Source organism: Dendrobates tinctorius, unplaced genomic scaffold (genome assembly GCF_039654945.1).
Source record: "Dendrobates tinctorius isolate UK_male_01 unplaced genomic scaffold, ASM3965494v1 ptg000162l, whole genome shotgun sequence".
Lineage (NCBI taxonomy): Eukaryota > Metazoa > Chordata > Amphibia > Anura > Dendrobatidae > Dendrobates > Dendrobates tinctorius.
Genome location: NW_027361829.1, coordinates 55,770,499 through 55,794,553, shown reverse-complemented (window position 1 = coordinate 55,794,553; position 24,055 = coordinate 55,770,499). Strand labels below are relative to the sequence as shown.

Below are 24,055 nucleotides of genomic sequence, written 5' to 3'. Positions count from 1 at the left end.
GGTAGAGAACTGCAGCATCAGCTGATGCTGCCGCTCTCTACGGGCTGCAGGAATCCAATGACGGAAGGTAGGTATCCTTCCGCACTGTATTCCTCCGCCACTTAAAAAAAAAAAGTCCCTAGTCTCACTTTATGGTAAAAGCTGTGTGGGAATTTCCCACACAGCTTTTACCATAAAGTGAGACTAGGGATTTCCCACACAGCTTTTACCATAAAGTGAGACTAGGGATTTTTTTTTTTTAAGTGGCGGAGGAATACAGTGCGGAAGGATACCTACCTTCCGTCATTGGATTCCTGCAGCCCGTAGAGAGCGGCAGCATCAGCTGATGCTGCAGTTCTCTACCCAAGATCGTCGTGGGACACACTCGTGGACTGCTTCGGATCATGGGTGAGTATTTTTGTGGTTTGTTATGTTAATATTTAATTCCGTAGACGACAATGGCTTCGGGGAACAATGTGACAAGTATTGGTAAGTATGTTACTCTGTTATATGTACTGTATGTCTATGTATGTATTGTATGAATGTATTGTATGTAGCATGCATGTAGTATGTATGTAGCATGTATGTAGTATATATGTGGTATGTATGTAGCATGTAGTATGTATGTAGCATGCATGTAGTATGTATGTAGTATGTATGTAGCATGTATGTAGCATGCATGTAGTATATATGTGGTATGTATGTAGTATGTATGTAGCATGCATGTAGCATGTAGTATGTATGTAGCATGTATGTAGTATGTATGTAGTATGTATGTAGCATGTAGTATGTATGTAGCATGCATGTAGTATATATGTAGTATGTATGTAGCATGTAGTATGTATGTAGCATGCATGTAGTATATATGTAGTATGTATGTAGCATGTAGTATGTATGTAGCATGCATGTAGTATATATGTAGTATGTATGTAGCATGTAGTATGCATGTAGCATGCATGTAGTATATATGTAGTATGTATGTAGCATGTAGTATGTATGTAGCATGCATGTAGTATATATGTGGTATGTATGTAGCATGTAGCATGAATGTAGTATGCATGTAATATGTATGTATGTAGTATTTTTTTTTTTTTTTTTTTTTTTTTTTTACATTTAACACATTAGCCGGATGATGGGACTACTACTGTCCCATCATTGGCTAATGTGTCAATCACTGTCATGGTAGCAGGCATCGCCCGATGGGACTTGTAGTCCCATCGGACGATGCCTGCACAGACTCCCGGACATCAGCACAGCCCCCCGGCAGGCCGGCACAGCCCCCCGGCAGGCCGGTACAGACCCCCACAGGGTGCACAGACCACCGGCAGGCCGGCACAGCCCCCCGGCAGGCCGGTACAGACCCCGGGCAGTCCACACAGCCCCCCAGCAGGCCGGCACAGCCCCCCGGCAGGCCGGCAGAGACCCCCGGAAGGCCCGAAATGACGGCGCATCATGATGCGCACACACCGTGCATCATGATGACGTCATTTCGGCTGTCAATCAACTTTGAACTTCCGATTCCGGAATCCGATATGACAAAAGTATCGGAAGTCAGTATCGGAATTCCGATACCGCTAATATCGGCCGATACCCGATACTTGCGGTATCGGAATGCTCAACACTAGTCATAACCTTGGTATCAATCAGGTTCACAGCCGAACCGCAGTCAATAAAAGCAGTAGTCTGAACAGGACCATAACCAAGTTCCAGTTCCACCTGCAGCACCATTTTTGCACATGAGGAAAATTGTACCTGAAGGTCTGGGTAGCCTCCTCGATTACTACCCAGACCTAGTCGTTTCCCGCCATCTTGGAGGATGACGGACAGGAGGGACAGTGTCCAGATTTCCCACAATAGAAGCACAACTGCTTTTCCCGGCGGCGTCTTCTTTCCTTTCCCTCACAGGTGACAGCGCTCACCTCCATAGCCATAGGAAGAGTCTGGGTCTCATCTCCACTGAAGAATAAGGGCGTTTCCCGTTGCATAATGCCTCTAGCCCGCAGCCTGCGATCCATGCGAACCGCTTGGACCATGGCATCCTCCAGGGAGTCAGGCGGAGGATGAAGTGCCAAAGCATCCTTCAGACGTTCACACAGGCCTCTGTGGAACAGCCCCCGAAGGGCGGCATCACTCCAGGAAATCTCCGCTGCCCAACGTCTGAATTCAGTACAGAACCATTCGGCCGAGTGCTCCCCCTGACAGACACTCATCACTTTGTCCTCAGCCAAACGCACTCTATCAGGCTCATCATAAATAAGCCCTAAGGCTTCAAAAAATGCATCCACAGACATTCTCTCAGGGGCAAAAGAGGAAAGCGAGAATGCCCAGGCTTGTGGGGACCCCCTAAGCAGGCACATCACCACCCCCACCCTCTGTTTCTCATCCCCAGAGGAGCGGGGTCTCAAAGAAAAAAAAAAGCTTACAGCCCTCCTTAAATGCCCTGAAATCATCCTTGTTACCAGAAAATATATCTGGCAATTTAACCGGGGATTCAGGTGGGACAAAAATGACATCTCTATTCCCCACCTGCTGGAAGCCTGCGGAAAGTACCCCCTGAACTGAGTCCTCAACCCGCCGTTGGGACTGGGCCAGAGCTTGGTGTTCCAAACTAAGCTTCTGCAGTGACTGAGTCAAGCTTTTCACCTGCTCAGATAAAGCACACATTGGGTCCATGCTGCAGAAGTGAGGAGAGAAAAAAAAATTGTAGGCCAGTTATAATGTCAGAGACACCGCACTGAACTTGCTCACTGAGCCACTAATCAGTTCACTAATTCACTAATCAGTCACTTTATGTGTAAGTGTGCGTAGCCCATTCACTATCTCCTTCTATCCCTCACTCCCTCAAGATGGCTGGACCAGCATTGTAAATACATCATTGTAAATACACACCTGTACTCTGCATCTCCCCCACCTCATTGTAGATTGTAAGCTCTCACGAGCAGGGTCGTCTTATTTTGCTTTAATTATTGTATTATTAACGTTGTTACTTGACATGTGTTTTGAAACTGTTAAACTGTAAAGCTCTGCGGAATATGTTGGCGCTATATAAATAAAGATTACTATTATTATTATTACCCGACGGTCTGGGTTGATTCAGTTCCAGAAATTATGTGTTAACATGATGTGACCTCAACGGCCAAATGTAGTGTCAACTTTTAACATGTTATTACTGGAGGCTGAGACACAGAGACTGGCAAGTAACCAGGAAAGCATCAACATAAGATTGTCAGAGAAGTCATTTCTTATGTTACATTATTATCAATTATGTGTCAAATATTTCATGAGTTTCGATGACCTCTTCAACATAAATGGGCACATATTTGTTCAAACTTTAACCTGTGACTTATCAATACATATCAGAAGACCTGAGCTCCAGATGCTAAAACTCTCACTGAGTGCTACAATTACAAACGTGGTCAAAATTGTTGGTATCCCTCGTTTAATGACAGAAAAAAAACCACAATTGTCACAGAAATAACTTAAATCTGACAAAAGTAATAATAAATAATAAATCTATGAAAATGAACAAATGAAAGTCAGACATTGCTTTTCAACCATGCTTTTACAGATTTTTAAAAAAAATAAAACTCATGAAATAAGCCTGGACACAAATAATAGTACCCCTGAAAATGATGTGACAAAAGGGACATGTTAAATCAAGGTGTGTCCACTAATTAGCATCACAGGTGTCTACAATCTTGGAATCAGTGAAGTGGGCCTGTATAAGAGGGCTACAGATACTCACTATGCTGTTTGGTGACATGGTGTGTATCACACTCAACATGGACCAGAGGAAGCGAAGGAAAGAGTTGTCTCAGGAGATTAGAAAGAAAATTATAGACAAGCATGTTAAAGGTAAAAGTTATAAGACCATCTCCAAGCAGCTTGATGTTCCTGTGACCATACAGTAGTTGCACATATTATTCAGAAATTTAAGCTCCATGGGACTGTAGCCAACCTCCCTGGACGTGGCAGCAGGAGGAAAATTGATGACAAATCAAAGAGACGGATAATACGAATGGTAATAAAAGAGCCCAGAAAAACTTCTAAACAGATTAAAGGTGAACTTCAAGCTCAAGGAAAATCAGTGTCAGATTGCGTCATCTGTTGTTGTATGAGCCAAAGTGGACTTCATTGGAGACGACCAAGGAGGACACCACTGTTGAAAAAAAATCATAAAAAAAGCCAGACTGGAATTTGCCAAACTACATGTTGACAAGCCACAAAGCTTTGAGGAGAATGTCCTATGGACAGATGTTACAAAATGGACATTTTTGGCAAGGCACATCAGCTCTATGTTCACAGACTGACAAATGAAGCTTATCAAGAAAACAACACTGTCCCTACTGTGAAACATGGAGGAGGCTCTGTTATGTTCAGTGGCTGCTTTGCTGCTTCTGGCACAGGGTGTCTAAAACCTGTGCAGGGTACAATGGCATCTCAAGACTATCAAGGGATTCTAGAGAGAAACGTGCTGCTCAGTGTTAGAAAGCTTGGTCTCAGTTACAGGTCATGGGTCTTGCAACAGGATAATGACCCAAAACACAGCTAAAAACACCCAAGAGTGGCTAAGAGGAAAGCACTGGACTATTCTGAAGTGGCCTTCTATGAGCTCTGACTTAAATCCTATTGAGCATCTTTGGAAAGAGCTGAAACATGCCGTCTGGAAAAGGCAAACTTCAAACAGGAGACAACTGGAGCAGTTTGCACTTGAGGAGTGGGCCAAAATACCTGTCTAGAAGTGCAAAAATCTAATTGACAGTTATCCTTAACTTACTATTTTGTTGCACAACCTTTTGAGGCAATCACTGCAATCAAACGATTCCTGTAACTGTCGGAATACGATAGATGCTACTACGCAGGCATGGCTGCCGGCACCATTTTTATTAAGATAATTTTTTTTGTCAAATAAAATTATATGTCTAAATAAAACGAAAACAGGCATATTATCCACCATATCATGCTACAGCGCAGGCGCCGCTGCCAATGTCTGCCTGATTAATGTGATTTTTTTTTCAAACCATATTATATGCAGTATATATATATTTTTTGTCAAACAAACCTATACGTCAAATAAAACGAAAACAGGCATATTATCCACTGTCATGATACGGCGCAGGCGCTACCGCATGCCTGATGAATGTAATTTTTTTTTCAAACCATATTAAATTCAGTATGTAAAGTAGGGGGCAGGTCAGTGAGGGATCAGTGACCTGTCATAAGCCTTCAGTATGAATACCTAATCAGTGCACCACTTGAAGACCCCCATCCCCACAGGCCGCCCCAGAGCACGGACATATCATCAACTCAAAACTGAAAATAAAGATTAAACAACCACAAGACGGATGACACTCACCAAGGTATCATTTTAATCAGTAAAATGGTGCCGACCTGACACTTTAGCTCACACAAAGTATGATGTTTCCCTCACCATGGGATGGTATTCTTGGGATTGTACTCATCCTTCTTATTCCTCCAAATGCGGTGAGTGGAGTTTATACCAAAAAGTTTTATTTTGGTCTCCTCTGACTAAATGACCTTCTCCGATGCCTCCTCTGGATCATCCAAATGGTCATTGGCGAACATCAAACAGGGCCTGTATGCTGGGGTGAGCATGGGGACCCTGTGTGCCCTGCAGGATTTTAACCCATGGTGGTGTAGCGTGTTACCAACGGTAATGTTTGAGAGTGTGGTCCCAGCTCTCTTCAGGTCATTGACCAGGTCCTCACATATAGTTCTGGGTTGATTCCTGACCTTTTTCTAAGTAATCCTTACCCCACGAGGTGGGATCTTGCATGGAACCCCAGACCAAGAAAGATTGACAGTCATATTGTGTTTCTTCCATTTTCTAATAATTGTGCCAACAGTTGTTGACTTCTCACCAAGCTGCTTGCCTATTGTCCTGTAGCGCATCCCAGCCTTATGCAGGTCTTGTCGCTGGTGTCCTTAGACAGCTCTTTGGTGTTGGCCATGGTAGAGAGGTTGGAGTGTGATTGATTAAGATTGTGGACAGGTGTCTTTTATACAGCTAATGAGTTCAAACAGGTGCCATTACTACAGGTAATGAGTCCAGAATTCTTGCTGGTTAGTACATGATCAAATACTTATTTCATGCAATAAATACATGCGACAAATACCAAGGTCTTCAATCTTTTCCAACAAACCTATATATTATTCTACTTCATCTCTAAAATGAACAAAATTGACTACTTCATTACCAAGGCTTCTGTCAAGGGGTGGGATATATTAAATAGCAAGTGAACAGTCAGTTATTGAAGGTGATGTCCTCAAAGCAAAATAATAATAATAATAATAATAGTCAACTGTAAGGATCTGAGTGACTATGACAAGGGCCAAATTCTGAAGAAGAGATAACTGGAACAGAGCATCTCAAAAATGGCAAGTCTTCCGCAGTGCCCCAGAATGATAATAATGATAATAGAACTTGTCCAAGGAAGAACCACCAGAAAACCGTTGGAAGTGGGATATTTATCAGATAACAAATGTTATTCTCTCCACCTACCACTGGTTTTAAAAGGGTTGCCCAGGACTAAGATATTGATGAACTATCCATAGGATAGGTCAATATGAGAATGTGAGGTCCGACACCCAGCAAGAACATCAAATTACATCTACTCTGGCAGCGGCATATCGTTGGTGCAACCTGGGCGGGCAGAAGAGGTAAAGGGGATCATCTCTCCCTCTAAGGCGGGTGGCATTGTGCATTCTGATGAGCTATTGGACTGAAAAGGGCCCATCCATATACTGTTTTTGCGCAGGGGCCCTCTTCTGTATGTGTCAGCCCGTGGACAGATATGGACACCACAGCTGTGTACATTAAACAGGAGATAAACTGCAGTACTTAGCAGTGGCCAGTAAATAATGTACAGAACTCTGGACATTGCTTACATCTGGATGACGCCGATGTCTGCAAATCTGTAGGGGTTTCAGGTTGTCAGAATTCCACCGGTCTCATATTGAGGACCTATGGGTGGTTCATCAATATGTTAGTGCTGGACAACCATTTTAATTTTGTGGCAAACTGGTGTTTATTTGCTATTTTGGTATATATGTCAATCAGCCATAACTTCAAAACCTGTGAGATTGTACTACTTACGACAAGATCTCAAAGCTATCATTGAAAATTACGTAATAGAACTCCTTTAATCACAGCTGTAAGACCTTGCGATGACTAGTGAGATAGATCTTGTGGGTTCAGTGATGACAAGGCGATGACTGCAGTGCACCGTGTATACTGACACAGATCTGCTAAGTTAATAAAGCCATGAACCATGGGGTGGGGTGGTGGTCACAACTAGGGGTAGGATCACAATGCTGTGAATGCTCAAATAAGTCTTGCACCAATGACATCATATGTTTCTCTGTAGGCTTTACGCCTATTTACAAGCTACATTGTTATAAACCTCTGATCAATGATTGGTTGGAAACATTGACATCAGCACTGGATGGCGCCTACAACAATACAGTTATTGTGCATATTCCACCATATACTGAACCAGTAATGCCGTTCAATAAGAAAAGTCAATGACAACAATAGGGTTTACATCTGCACAAATGATACTGATGATTTGTATATAATGATCAATTGTAACCAGCAGTAGGATGTCTGTTGTCACTGACTGTAGACTAGAAGGGCGCATGGACTATGTGTTCTTGTTGGTAAACAAGCCCCCGTTGTTCACACACACACACAATGTCTCCGGAATGAAAACTGCACATACTACCTTCTACAAAAGAAGACTTTATGAATTCAGGTCAGATAAAAAATATACTTTAATTTCAAAGTATAGGGATGGGTAGCCTATGGTATATCATTTTTATTACATAAATGCCAAAACCGAGAGTTCATTCCATATCCCTCCTTTGCCTATAACTACATACGGGGTGTGAAGACAGCTACAATGTCACACTAGGGAAAGGCTGGGTGAAATATTGTGACTCACTGAATGCTTCCTGTTGTAAATCCCAAATAACAGAACAATAGCCCTATTTCATAGGAAGACAGCATGGTGACAACTGTAGTCTTGGGTCATGTTCGCAGATCAGAGCTGGCCACCTGCTATGGGCATCTCCAACAAGAAGGACAATAAAACATCCACTAATTGTGGCATCATTGCCCGTGGTCTGTGACCCATGTAGGGTCAGATGGGAATGAAAGGACACAGATGTTGTCCCAGTAAGACTCAGATATTCAACCAGAAATTAATGTATTTAGAGATTTTAATCTGTTCTGAATTTTCCCATTCAATCTCTCACATCACAATGAACCAGCTCCGGCCAGATGCAATCATATATAGGTCAATGACATATGACCAGGTTAAAGACTTTGTGACTTGTTTAGCACCTAAATTAGTTACCACTGCTATCGCCACCTACCATTTAGGATTATTTTTGTTTCCCAGTAATTACTTATGCTAATAGCGCTAGCTATGAAAAATAAAGCACATAAAGCAAGGCTACATAGTTTAGGAACTGTAGATAGACTTCAGTTTGCTTACGAAGGTCTAATATATCGGCTGTACAGCAGATAATATATATTTATATAGGCCTCTCTGTGGAGCCTAGGCATTGGCTGATCTCTAAGTGCCTATGTACATACATGCCACAGAAATAGACTGATCTATAGGCACCTATGCACATAGATGTTTTGTAGATGCAATTTGTTGGTAACTGCTCTATGAATGCAATATGAACATGTAGAAACTTGTGACTGCTATTGGTATATGTCAATTGATCCATGGGCACTAAGCTCCGAAATGGATGTAAAAGTTTAATATACGCTGACCTCCCCTGTGGATAGGATATGCATATATAATAGGCCACTCAATGTATACTTGGATGTATATATATATATATATATATATAATGTTCTTTGAAAGTCAAATGTCATATAAATACAAAACTTCATGTGCAGATGTATAGGTGCCGCTGGATACATGGCAAGCATGACTGCAATGTACACACTATCCAACTGATGCAATAATATTAGAAGTTCTTTACATTATTTAACATTAATCTGCATTAATCTATTCTCCCACCTGAACTCCCTTACCTCCTTTTTGTCCTTGTATTGTTTCTCTTATACTAATTTTCACTTTGACCTTGCAAGGCCCTATATGTATTTAATAAATTAAACTAGGTTATGAATGGCATGATTGCTACAGAGGACCCATGATATATACATAGAGATACATCCATACATATACATGTATATCTAGATCCATGCATTGCTCGGAGGCTTAGTAATGACAAGCCTTGGGTTCAATGCAGATTTCTGTATCCTTCTCTGCATGGCGCTTGCAGGAGAGGCAGTCTGCTATATAGCACACAACACAGCACACACAGGTTAGCTCTCAGCTTGATTCTGTGCATTTCTCCCAGGTCAGGACCCTGAAAACACAGGGGGCACAGGCTGAAGAGGCTGGATGTGGAGCTGTCCAGTGCTGATCGGCACTCAGCACCAACCTTCCGACACGCAGATGCCTTCACCTCCCTGTGCCCACTGGCAGCAGCACCTGCAATGGCACAATCCTAGCATACTAGGCAGCATCCCAGCCCAGGGAGAGCAGCCACACAGCTCTACTATGACCACAAGCCCAGTGTCACATGCTAAGACACAGCTGTCACCAGGGAAGCCTGCATTCAGGATCTCTTTGTTTAAAGCCTGGGCCGGCAGCCTATGAGCCACCCATATGGCACACTTGCCAATGTATAGTCAGGCCATTGTGCCTATGGCTTGTGCTGATGGATACAGCTGAGCCACCCATCCTAAGGAAGGAAGAGAGGGAGGGAGGGGGCAAGGCAGCCTGTGATCGGGCTCCACCATGCGATGCCACTCAGCCTTCCCATGCTCCATGCAGTGGGACAGAGCCGCATTGTGCAGTACATGCCTGGCAGGGCAATGCATGGCGAACATCAGGGCACGCAATCTCAGGCTGGAGACCTGCTCCCGTGACCACAAGGGGTTAAAGAGACGGCCGAGCACACCGTCAGTAGAAGGTACTGTACCTGAATGATAAGTGCCCGGGCAGAATAAATCATAATCCACTGTGCCAGGCTCAGGGCTCACATCCACCACGTGCCAGGCATGGCTGCAGCAGGAATGGAGGCTCCCAGGGTTTCTCCTGTAGGTGAGGAGGCGATTGTACGTGTGCAGCAATCCTTGTCATATACGCACCATATTCCAGCACAGGCAGCAGATGTGCTCTGATAATGCCGCACACTGCCCCCTCCCTGCACCCTCCACTCCTAGGGACCAACCACAGGCTGCTGACAGCTCCTCCCCTGCCCGCCTACCTCTCCTCCCCTCTCACCCTCCTCCCTGTACTCAGCTCCTGTCCTGCCCTGGGGTCCACCACTACCTGCCCTACCTGTGTGAGGAAGGACAACAGCACTGAGCTCCCTGAATGGAGTCCTGTAAACTGTGCCCCATATGATGCTCCTTATATGTATGCCCATATAGCTCACTACTGACTGTCCTGTAATAAACTCAGTATACAGCACTCCAACACATCTTATACTGAGGGATAACTGCTACTATTACTACTACTACCTGCCCGGCCCTGTGATAATCTACAGCACTCCACCTCATCTTATACTGAGGGATAACTGCTACTATTACTACTACTACCTGCCCTGCCCTGTCCTGTAATAATCTACAGCACTCCACCTCATCTTATACTGAGGGATAACTACTACTATTACTACTACTACCTGCCCTGCCCTGTCCTGTAATAATCTACAGCACTCCACCTCATCTTATACTGAGGGATAACTACTACTACTACTACTACCTGCCCTGCCCTGTCCTGTAATAATCTACAGCACTCCACCTCATCTTATACTGAGGGATAACTACTACTACTACTACTACTACCTGCCCTGCCCTGTCCTGTAATAATCTACAGCACTCCACCTCATCTTATACTGAGGGATAACTACTACTATTACTACTACTACCTGCCCTGCCCTGTAATAATCTACAGAACTCCACCTCATCTTATACTGAGTGATAACTACTACTATTACTACTACTACTACTACTACTACTGCCTGCCCTGCCCTGTAATAATCTACAGCACTCCACCACATCTTATACTGAGGGATAACTGCTACTATTACTACTACTACCTGCCCTGCCCTGTAATAATCTACAGCACTCCACCACATCTGATACTGAGGGATAACTACTACTATTACGACTACTACTGCTTGCCCTGCCCTGTAATAATCTACAGCACTCCACCTCATCTTATACTGAGGGATAACTACTACTAATACTACTACTACCTGTCCTGTAATAATCTACAGCACTCCACCACATCTTATACTGAGGGATAACTACTACTATTATGACTACTACTGCTTGCCCTGTAATAATCTACAGAGCTCCACCTCTTCTTATACTGAGGGATAACTACTACTATTACGACTACTACTGCTTGCCCTGCCCTGTAATAATCTACAGCACTCCACCTCATCTTATACTGAGGGATAACTACTACTAATACTACTACTACCTGCCCTGTAATAATCTACAGCACTCCACCTCATCTTATACTGAGGGATAACTACTACTAATACTACTACTACCTGCCCTGTAATAATCTACAGCACTCCACCTCATCTTATACTGAGGGATAACTACTACTAATACTACTACTACCTGCCCTGTAATAATCTACAGCACTCCACCACATCTTATACTGAGGGATAACTACTACTATTATGACTACTACTGCTTGCACACTGAGGGATAACTACTACTACCTGTCCTGTAATAAACTCCATATACAGAACTTCACCACATCTTATTATACTAGGGCAGGGGTGGGCAATTAATTTTGCCATGGGGCCGCATTAAAAATTGGGATGGTGTCAGAGGGCCCGACTAATATAATTAACTCAGTTGTACCCAATACTATATATGTATATAATATATAGTATACATATGCTATCTTTTCATAAACAAACAGTATGTTAAACAATACAAAGATTTACAATGCAATGAAAATATGGACCCTGGCCTGACGTAAACACCCAGTCCAGACCCAAACACCCAGTCCAGACCCAGTCTAAAGTAATTGATGCTAACCTTACGTTGCACCACAGTGTCACTGGTCTGCTTGCAGCAGTATAGATCACACCACGCCTCCACGCCCGCACGTTTTAGCACAGAGTTGGAGTTGTGGTGTGATGTATAAAGCTGCAAGCAGACGCCACCAACGGCATCTACGCAGCCCTCTCTCAAACCACACCCCCCTCCAGCCTCGACCAGTCAGCGCCGCAGGTCTGGTGTGTGGGCGGTGCGCTGGAGGCAATGTTTCTGCGCTGCTCACAGGAGGTTGGGGTCCGCTCCGCTCACCGCCGTGTCTGCCTGGACTCCTCTGATTCCTGCTTTCCTCATGATGATTCATGAGGAAAGCAGGAACCAGAGAAGTCCCGGACCCCTCCGCGGGCCGGTCCCGGGTAGTGGGCGGGCCCCTTGCCCAGGTCTGTACTAGGGGATAACTGCTACTATTACTGCTACTGCCACTATCTGCCCTGCCCTGTAATAAATTCCGTATACAGAGCTCCAACACATCCTATACTAAGGGATAACTACTACTATTACTGATACTGCTACTAGCTGCCCTGTAATAGTTTACAGAGCTCCACCTCTTCTTATACTGAGGGATAACTACTACTATTACTACTACTACTGCCTGCCCTGTAATAATCTACAGAACTCCACCACATCTTATACTGAGGGCTAACTACTACTATTACTACTACTACTACCTGCCCTGTAATAATCTACAGAACTCCACCACATACTGAGGGATAACTACTACTATTACTACTACTACTACCTGCCCTGTAATAATCTACAGAACTCCACCACATCTTATACTGAGGGATAACTACTACTACTACTACTACTAATACTACTACTACCTGCCCTGTAATAATCTACAGAACTCCACCACATCTTATACTGAGGGATAACTACTACTATTACTACTACTACCTGCCCTGCCCTGTAATAATCTACAGAACTCCACCACATCTTATACTGAGGGATAACTGCTACTATTACTACTACTACCTGCCCTGCCCTGTAGTAATCTACAGCACTCCACCACATCTTATACTGAGGGATAACTGCTACTATTACTACTACTACCTGCCCTGCCCTGTAATAATCTACAGAACTCCACCTCATCTTATACTGAGGGATAACTACTACTACTACTACTACTACTACTACTACTACTACTACTACCTGCCCTGCCCTGTAATAATCTACAGCACTCCACCACATGTTATACTGAGGGATAACTACTACTATTACTACTACTACCTGCCCTGTAATAATTTACAGAACTCCAACTCATCTTATACCGAGGGATAACTATTACTACTACTACCTGCCCTGTAATAATCTACAGCACTCCACCACATCTTATACTGAGGGATAACTATTACTACTACTACCTGCCCTGTAATAATCTACAGCACTCCACCACATCTGATACTGAGGGATAACTACTACTATTACGACTACTACTGCTTGCCCTGCCCTGTAATAATCTACAGCACTCCACCTCATCTTATACTGAGGGATAACTACTACTAATACTACTACTACCTGTCCTGTAATAATCTACAGCACTCCACCACATGTTATACTGAGGGATAACTACTACTATTACTACTACTACCTGCCCTGTAATAATTTACAGAACTCCACCACATCTTATACTGAGGGATAACTACTACTATTACTACTACTACCTGCCCTGTAATAATTTACAGAACTCCAACTCATCTTATACCGAGGGATAACTATTACTACTACTACCTGCCCTGTAATAATCTACAGCACTCCACCACATCTTATACTGAGGGATAACTATTACTAATACTACCTGCCCTGTAATAATCTACAGCACTCCACCACATCTGATACTGAGGGATAACTACTACTATTACGACTACTACTGCTTGCCCTGCCCTGTAATAATCTACAGCACTCCACCTCATCTTATACTGAGGGATAACTACTACTAATACTACTACTACCTGTCCTGTAATAATCTACAGCACTCCACCACATCTTATACTGAGGGATAACTACTACTATTATGACTACTACTGCTTGCCCTGTAATAATCTACAGAGCTCCACCTCTTCTTATACTGAGGGATAACTACTACTATTACGACTACTACTGCTTGCCCTGCCCTGTAATAATCTACAGCACTCCACCTCATCTTATACTGAGGGATAACTACTACTAATACTACTACTACCTGCCCTGTAATAATCTACAGCACTCCACCTCATCTTATACTGAGGGATAACTACTACTAATACTACTACTACCTGCCCTGTAATAATCTACAGCACTCCACCACATCTTATACTGAGGGATAACTACTACTATTATGACTACTACTGCTTGCACACTGAGGGATAACTACTACTACCTGTCCTGTAATAAACTCCATATACAGAACTTCACCACATCTTATTATACTAGGGCAGGGGTGGGCAATTAATTTTGCCATGGGGCCGCATTAAAAATTGGGATGGTGTCAGAGGGCCCGACTAATATAATTAACTCAGTTGTACCCAATACTATATATGTATATAATATATAGTATACATATGCTATCTTTTCATAAACAAACAGTATGTTAAACAATACAAAGATTTACAATGCAATGAAAATATGGACCCTGGCCTGACGTAAACACCCAGTCCAGACCCAAACACCCAGTCCAGACCCAGTCTAAAGTAATTGATGCTAACCTTACGTTGCACCACAGTGTCACTGGTCTGCTTGCAGCAGTATAGATCACACCACGCCTCCACGCCCGCACGTTTTAGCACAGAGTTGGAGTTGTGGTGTGATGTATAAAGCTGCAAGCAGACGCCACCAACGGCATCTACGCAGCCCTCTCTCAAACCACACCCCCCTCCAGCCTCGACCAGTCAGCGCCGCAGGTCTGGTGTGTGGGCGGTGCGCTGGAGGCAATGTTTCTGCGCTGCTCACAGGAGGTTGGGGTCCGCTCCGCTCACCGCCGTGTCTGCCTGGACTCCTCTGATTCCTGCTTTCCTCATGATGATTCATGAGGAAAGCAGGAACCAGAGAAGTCCCGGACCCCTCCGCGGGCCGGTCCCGGGTAGTGGGCGGGCCCCTTGCCCAGGTCTGTACTAGGGGATAACTGCTACTATTACTGCTACTGCCACTATCTGCCCTGCCCTGTAATAAATTCCATATACAGAGCTCCAACACATCCTATACTAAGGGATAACTACTACTATTACTGATACTGCTACTAGCTGCCCTGTAATAGTTTACAGAGCTCCACCTCTTCTTATACTGAGGGATAACTACTACTATTACTACTACTACTGCCTGCCCTGTAATAATCTACAGAACTCCACCACATCTTATACTGAGGGCTAACTACTACTATTACTACTACTACTACCTGCCCTGTAATAATCTACAGAACTCCACCACATACTGAGGGATAACTACTACTATTACTACTACTACTACCTGCCCTGTAATAATCTACAGAACTCCACCACATCTTATACTGAGGGATAACTACTACTACTACTACTACTAATACTACTACTACCTGCCCTGTAATAATCTACAGAACTCCACCACATCTTATACTGAGGGATAACTACTACTACTACTACTACTACTACTACTACTACTACTACTACTACCTGCCCTGTAATAATCTACAGAACTCCACCACATCTTATACTGAGGGATAACTGCTACTATTACTACTGCCTGCCCTGTAATAATCTACAGAACTCCACCACATCTTATACTGAGGGATAACTACTACTATTACTACTACTACTGCCTGCCCTGTAATAATCTACAGAACTCCACCACATCTTATACTGAGGGAAAACTACTACTATTACTACTACTACTACTACTGCCTGCCCTGTAATAATCTCTACAGAACTCCACCACATCTTATACTGAGGGATAACTGCTACTATTACTACTACTACTTGCCCTGCCCTGTAATAATCTACAGAACTCCACCTCATCTTATACTGAGAGATAACTACTACTACCTGTCCCGTAATAAAGTATTCAGTATTCAGTATTCAGCACTCCACCACATCTTATACTAGGGGATAACTACTACTACTTGTCCTGTCCTGTAATAAACTCTGTATACAGAGCTCCAACACATCCTATACTAAGGGATAACTGCTACTATTACTAGTACTATCTACTACCTGTCCAGTCTTGTAATAATCTACAGAACTCCAACTCATCTTATACTGAGGGATAACTGCTACTACCTGTCCAGTGATATACTCAGTATACAGCACTCCACCACATCTTATACTGAGGGATAACTCCTTCTATTACTACTACTACTACTATTACTACTACTGCTTGCCCTTCCCTGTAATAATCTACAGCACTCCACCTCATCTTGTACCAAGGGATAACTATTAGTACCTGTCCTGTAATAAACTCAGTATACAGAGCTCCACCACATCCTGTACTAAGGGATAACTACTGCTCCATTTCATCCTCCTTTCCTTATATTAAAGCATTTTAGAATTTTAAAAAAACGTTACCAGGAGCAATTTGTTTAAAAAAAAACAAAAAACCTGTTCTTTACTCTCTCTCCATTGGTGCTGAGATCAGCTGAGTCCCCGCTGCTGCCACCAGTGTCTGTTGTCGTTGACAGCGCTGCAGCAAGTAAATCAACTCAGGCAGAGCTACCGAGCTTATGGCATGGATTGCTGAGCTCACTGATTTGCTGCAGTGCTGTCGACTTGATCTCAGCGCTGCAGACAATAACAGACATCTAGAGCAGTTGTAGGGAAGTGGACTGACCTATGGACCTGTCTGCAGCAGGAAGGTGAATGCAAAATGTGCAGTAAAAGTACTTGAAGTGGACTGCTGTGTATGTATGTGGGGAGACAGCTAGAGACAGTGGAAGATGGTAAAGTACTGGGTTTGACCACTAGGGGGAGACTAAGAACAGCAGGAAAATTAGATGGTCCAGTGCTAAAGTTTGGCCACAAGATGGAGGCAGAGAGCAGTGAGAAAAGGGCTTAACAGCTTAAGGCTAGGAAACCGCATAGTCATGGTGGGCGGAGTTACAGTAGCTCTAGAGGGGAATTCCCAGGGAGGGGAATAAATAGGCAGAGAGAGTTCCAGAAGAAAGCCAGTCCAGGAGGAGGAGTTCAGCAGAGCAGGAGACTGAAGAGGGAAGAGACAGAGAGGAAGAACTCTGGGAGGGACTGGAAGGAGAAACAGTCAGGGGGGGTGGCCCTGACAGGAGAGCCGCTGGACAGAGGAAGTCCGGGGGTACCAGATGGACAGACTCAGACAGGTGAAGCACTGTGGTGGTGGGGCTAAGGCAGTCACAGTGAAAGAGCCACGAGGGACGGAGACAGGACAGAGAAGAAGGTGAAAGGTACCCGGGCCTGTGTAGAAGCTGTCGTGCTGCTGCTGTGTTGCTGTGGTCGTCGGGAGGACGGCCAATAAAGAGGACCTGTTGAACGCACATTGGTTTCTGTCTCCAGTCTGTTCGGGGCGAAAAAGGGACCACCCCTGAGTCGGCACACGTACCTACACAGTGACGGAGACTTAGCTTTGGTCCCAGTGAGGTGAGTAAAGGACACTCTGTTTTTTTTTAAAATCAGCAGTTTTCTTAGACCCATAAACTCCTCTAAGGGATAACTAATACCATCTTTCACTCCTAAGGAATGTGTATGCTGGTATGCTGAGTTTAATCTAATCTTCTATATTAACAGTGATGCGCTGTCATGATAATGTAGAAGTAGCAGGAACGCGGGATGTCGTCACGGACAGGAGGCAGATCAAGAGTTAACGGTTTTATTAACAACACGTATACTCCACGCAGGGAGTAGTAGGACACGGTGATGTGATAGGGAGAAGGGCAGAACATGGAGCTAAGAAGGGGCAGGACAGGGACGAACAATGGGCAGGACAGGGACGAACAATGGTTCAGTATGAAAAGGCAAAAACTTATCAGTCTTCTTGATTGCAGCGTCTTGATTCTCCAACAGCGCCACATGTAGTCTCGGAGTGGTCCGGGACTTTAGCTCTGCAAATATATGCTGGTGAAATCAGGGTGCAAATGTCAGTCTCATACTCAGCCCCTAGTTCTAGGACATATGCGACCGTAGACAACAAGGTCACAGCACAATCAGGGTCTCCCGTGAGGGGGAAAGAGTATGCTGGTAACTAAGGTGGGTCACAAAAGTCTGTCCAGTACTAAGCTCTCTCCTTGCGACACGTGCACTGTATTGCTCAGTCACTAAATGCACGGCACCTCGATCTCTGCCAGCTACTGGGCGTGCTGAACTTTCCTTTCCATGCTGCGTGCCCCCTGTCCATGCCAAGACTCAAGCTCTGACAACCACTGGCACGTTGCTTCTCTCTGGTAGTCACTGGCACACTGTACGTTCCTCTCCCTCTTTGGTCCTAGCTGTTGGTGGTGGGCAACGCTGGTCTGTGTGGCGCTGGTACTCCCGCCCGGAGCACTCCTCTTGGCGGCTGCTGCAACACCCAGCTCGGCTCTGCTTCGTGCGCACGGTTCTGCATGCCTCTGCTCTATGTGTACAGCTCTGTTCTTCACGGCTCTGCTCTGTGCTATGGCAGTCTCTCTGCAGGCGATGGAGGCTATCTCTATGTGGCCTGTCGCTGTGCTTGTCCTCCGTGGTGGGGGCAGGGGAGGCAGAGCGCACCACTCACCGCACTGTTCTCTGTTCTGCACTGGCGCCAGAACCCTTTGCTGCGCGCGCTTTTCTCTTAAATATCCCCACAGCTGCATGCCCTTTTCAGGTTCTCTCCGCCCTCTACTGTCAGCAGGAAGCCTCATCCCGCTAATGCTTCCCTCAGGCAGCAGGGGAAGGTCCGCCTCTGTAAAACTTCCCCCTGGAAACAGAGGATGCAGCCCTTTCAGTTCCGGACCCGGCATGCAGGTACCCGCGGTCCGGTCGACCTCCTTATGACACAATCTGTCCTGTCATGCAAAAGGCCAGGTATACTGAGTGAGCTCAATATTATTCTCTTAAGAAATGTGAGCCAGCCAAATACTACCACATGCCTTGCCTTGTTGAGCTCATATCAACCACAGTATATAGAGCTCCATGTTATCCCTCTTTTAAATATCAAACAACTACTATTTCCCTTATTGCTCTTTTCTGCAATAATCTTAATGTAGAGTGACTGCAGACTTGCACAGTCATGGCCAAAAGTTTTGAGAATGACACAAATATTAATTTTTACAAAGTCTACTGCTTCATTTTTTCTAACGGCAATTTGCATATACTCCAGAATGTTATAAAGAGTGATCAGCTTAACAGCAATTACTTGCAAAGTCAATATTTGCCTAGAAAATTAACTTTATCCCCCAAAACACATTTCAACATCATTGCAGCCCTGCCTTAAAAGGACCAGCTAACATCGTTTCAGTGATTGCTCCATTAACACAGGTGTGGGTGTTGATGAGGACAGGGCTGGAGATCAATCTGTCATGATTAAGTACGAATGACACCACTGGACACTTTAAAAGGAGGCTGGTGCTTGGCATCATTGTTTCTCTTCTGTTAACCATGGTTATCTCTAAAGAAACACGTGCAGTCATCATAGCACTGCACAAAAATGGCCTAACAGGGAAGAGTATCGCAGCTAGAAAGATTGCACCTCAGTCAACAATCTATCGCATCATCAAGAACTTCAAGGAGAGAGGTTCCCTTGTTGCCAAAAAGGCTCCAGGGCGCCCAAGAAAGACCAGCAAGCGCCAAGACCGTCTCTTAAAAGTGTTTCAGCTGCGGATCGGGCTACTAGCAGTGCAGAGCTTGCTCAGGAATGGCAGCAGGCAGGTGTAAGTGCATCTGCACGCACTGTGAGGCGGAGACTCTTGGAGCAAGGCCTGGTCTCAAGGAGGGCAGCAAAGAAGCCACTTCTCTCCAGAAAAAACATCATGGACAGACTGATATTCTGCAAGAGGTACAGGGAGTGGACTGCTGAGGACTGGGGTAAAGTAATTTTCTCTGATGAATCCCCTTTTCGATTGTTTGGGACATCTGGAAAACGGCTTATTCGGAGAAGTCCAGGTGAGCGCTACCACCAGTCTTGTCTCATGCCAGCTGTCAAGCATCCTGAAACCATTCATGTGTGGGGTGGCTTCTCAGCCAAGGGAATGGGCTCTCTCTCAGTCTTGCCTAAAAACACAGCCATGAATAAAGAATGGTACCAGAATGTCCTCCAAGAGCAACTTCTCCCAACCGTCCAAGAGCAGTTTGGCGATCAACAATGCCTTTTTCAACATGATGGAGCACCTTGCCATAAAGCAAAGGTGATAACTAAATGGCTCAGGGAACAAAACATAGAGATTTTGGGACCATGGCCTGGAAACTCCCCAGATCTTAATCCCATTGAGAACTTGTGGTCAATCATCAAGAGACGGGTGGACAAACAAAAACCTTCAAATTCAGACAAAATAAAAGCATTGATTTTGCAAGAATGGACTGCTATCAGTCAGGATTTGATCCAGAAGTTGATTGAGAGCATGCCAGGGAGAATTGCTGAGGTCCTGAAGAAGGGTCAACACTGCAAATATTGACTTGCTGCATTAACTCATTCTAACTGTCAATATAACCTTTTGTTACTCATAATATGATTGCAATTATATTTCTGTATGTGATAAAAACATCTGACAAACACACATAAAAACCAGAGGGCAGCAGATCATGTGAAAATATAATATTTGTGTCATTCTCAAAACTTTTGGCCATGACTGTAGTTTAAGACCAGACAAACCCTTTAATACATCATCAAAACCACCATGAGTACACAAATATATCACTAAAACCAACATCAGTCCACAAAAATATCACCAGAACCAACATTAGTACTCAAATAAATCACCAGAATCACCATCAGTATACAACTACAGCACCAGAGCCACAGTCAGTACATGACTACATCACCAAGCTATATGCACACCCCAGCATTTTGACTGATAGCTGGCTGAGTAGTGCATTAGTGTGGAGCCGTCTGTCAGACAAAGTGGCTGGACGTCCTTACAGCTACTGCTAAAAGTGCGGTGAGCAGTGACTGTGGCTGTGCCGCTACGCTTATATGATTGAAAGAATGCAGCTCCCTGGAAGGATAAAGTTCTTTCCCAGGAGCCACACTTTCAGTACAGAGACTGAGCACTTTTCTTACATTGGTAATCCGTAGATTAATCAAATATCTGCAGGTTAATGGGGTTTTCCATCCCTTCCCCATACTGATCTCCCAATGCTTTCCTACTGAGCCCACACTGCTATCCCTTTTTCCATACTGAGCCCATAAGCTACTCTTTTTCCATACTGAGCTTCCTACTCTGCCCCGTCTCCATATTGAGCGCTTTCTGTTGCCCCCTTCCATTTTAAATTCCCACCATGTTGACTCCTCTCTATACTGAGCCCGGAAGCTGCGCATGGGACATACTTGGACGTTCCAACATGACTGATCCAAAACACTAGGCCAAGTCGACTTGTTAATGGCTACAGCAGAACAAAGTGAAGGTTCTGGAGTGGCCATCTCAGTCTCTTGACCTCAATATCATTGAACCACTCTGGGGAGATCTCAAGCACGCAGTTCATGCTAGACAACCCAGGAATTTACAGGAACTGGAGGCTTTTTGCCAAGAAGAGTGGGCAGCTTTACCATCTGAGAAAATAAAGAACCTCATCCACAACTACCACAAAAGACTTCAAGCTGTAATTGATCACCAGGGTATGTAAACTTTTGATCACGGTCATTTGGATGTTTTGGGCTGTCATTATGATTAAAAAAGAGAATGCGCAGTAGTTTGACAATAAATGGCTTCACCCAACCACTAACCATGAGTAGAGAAAACGTTTTGGTGTTATCATTCTGAATACAGGTGCTTCTCACAAAATTATAATATTATCAAAAAGTTAATTTATTTCAGTTATTCAATACAAAAAGTTAAACTTATATATTATATAGAGTCATTACAAACAGAGTGATCTATTTCAAATGTTTATTTCTGTTAATGTTGATGATTATGGCTTACAGCCAATGAAAACCCAAAAGTCATTATCTCAGTAAATTAGAATATTTTATAACACCATCTTGAGAAGTGAATTTAAAATCCAAAATGTCGGCCTACTGAAATGTATGTTCAGTAAATGCACTCAATACTTGGTCGGGGCTCCTTTTGCATTAATTACTGCATCAATGAAGAGTGAAAAGGAGGCGATCAACCTGTGGAACTGTTAAGGTGTTATGGAAGCCCAGGTTGCTTTGATAGCAGCCTTCAGCTTGTATTCATTGTTGGGTCTTGTGTCTCTCATCTTCCTCTTGACAATACCCCATAGTTTCTCCATGGGGTTAAGGTCAGGTGAGTTTGCCGGCCAATCAAGCACAGTGATACTGTTGATTTTAAACCAGGTACTGGTACTTTTGGCAGTGTGGACAGGTGCCAAGTCCTGTTGGAGAATAAAACTTCCATCTCCAAAAAGCTTGTCGGCAGAGGGAAGCAAGCAGTGCTCTGAAATTTCCTGGTAGACAGCTGCACTGACTTTGGTCTTGATAAAACACAGTGGACCTACTCAGCAGATGACATGGCTCCCCAAACCATCACTGATTGTGGAAACTTCACACTAGACCTCAAGCAGCTTGGATTGTGTGCCTCTCCACTCTTCCTCCAGACTCTGAGACCTTGATTTCCAAATTAAATGTAACATTTATTTTCATCTGAAAACAACACCTTGGACCACTGAGGAACAGTCCAGTTCTTTTTCTCCCTGGCCCAGTTAAGATACCTCTGGCGTTGTCTATTGGTCATGAGTGACTTGACACAAGGAATGTGACACTTGTAGCCTATGTCCTGGATATGTCCGTGTGTGGTGGCTCTTGAAGCAATGAAACCAGCAGCAGTCCACTCCTTGTGAATCTCCCCCAAAAGTTTGAATGGCCTTTTCTTAACAATCCTTTCAAGACTGTGGTTATCCCAGTTGCTTGTGCACCTTTTTCTATCACATTTTTTCCGTCCACTCAACCTTCCATTAATATGCTTGGATGCAGCACTCTGTGAACAGCCAGCTTCTTTAGTAATGACCTTTTGTGGCTTACCCTCCTTCAGGAGTGTGTTAATGACTGACTTCTGGACATCTGTCAAGTCAGCAGTCTTCCCCATGATTGTGGAGCTTACTGAAACAGACTTAAGGACCTTTTTGAACGCTTAAGAAGTCTTTGCAGGTGTGTTTTGTTAATTATTCTAATTTGCTCAGATAATAACTTGTGTTTTCATAGGCTGCAAGCTATAATCATCAACATTAACAGAAATAAACACTTGAAATAGATCACTCTGTTTGTATTGATTCTATATAATATATGAATTTCACTTCTTGTATTGAAGAACTGAAATTAATTAACTTTTCAATGGTATATATAGTGGGGTTTCTTGCTCTCAGATAGTCATTAGGTAGCATTCACACAGGCACTGAGTTTTTGTGTCACAACAATTTGACATTCATTTCCACAGCACCAACAAAAACAAAGACATAAACATAAAATCCCTAGGCTTGTCTAGGCACTAACTAAACGAATTTGACCCTAGCTAATCATACACAGCTGAGCTAGTCCCAGTACAGTCAAACACAACGGCTTTTGTCCATAGCATACATTGATACTTGCAGTTTGGTGCACATGGCCTGGGCAGTCTCTTCTCAGAGAGAGATTCTGGCTTGTCTCTCCCCCACTCCAACACAATCCACTCTGGTCAGATTCCCCCAGCTGAATGACTAAGGAAAACAGCAGACATGGCTATATGCAGAGCCCGCCAGGTATACCTATCCTACCTGACTTTGCTACAATACGTGTATATATATATTTAATATGTACAGTGGGTGAAATAAGTATTTGATACACTGCCGATTTTTCAAGTTTTCCTACCTAGAAAGAATGGAGAGGGCTGTAATTTTTATTATAGGTACACTTCAACTGTGAGAG

The 24,055-nt window shown here is 43.9% G+C and overlaps 1 protein-coding gene across 3 annotated transcripts in view; it reads right to left on the bottom strand.

Annotated features, from left to right (window-relative positions):
• Positions 1-10,229, bottom strand: part of HECW1 (HECT, C2 and WW domain containing E3 ubiquitin protein ligase 1) — a 564,607-nt gene extending 554,378 nt beyond the window's left edge. For all 3 annotated transcript variants that reach the window (XM_073550028.1, XM_073550027.1, XM_073550030.1), the window contains exon 1: positions 10,009-10,229. Coding sequence is in view for 2 of the 3 variants with exons in the window: in XM_073550027.1 (XP_073406128.1) it covers positions 10,009-10,041 (33 nt within the window). In the remaining variant the exon portion in view is untranslated. The remainder of the gene's footprint in view (positions 1-10,008) is intronic.
• Between the last annotated feature and the right edge of the window lie 13,826 nt (positions 10,230-24,055).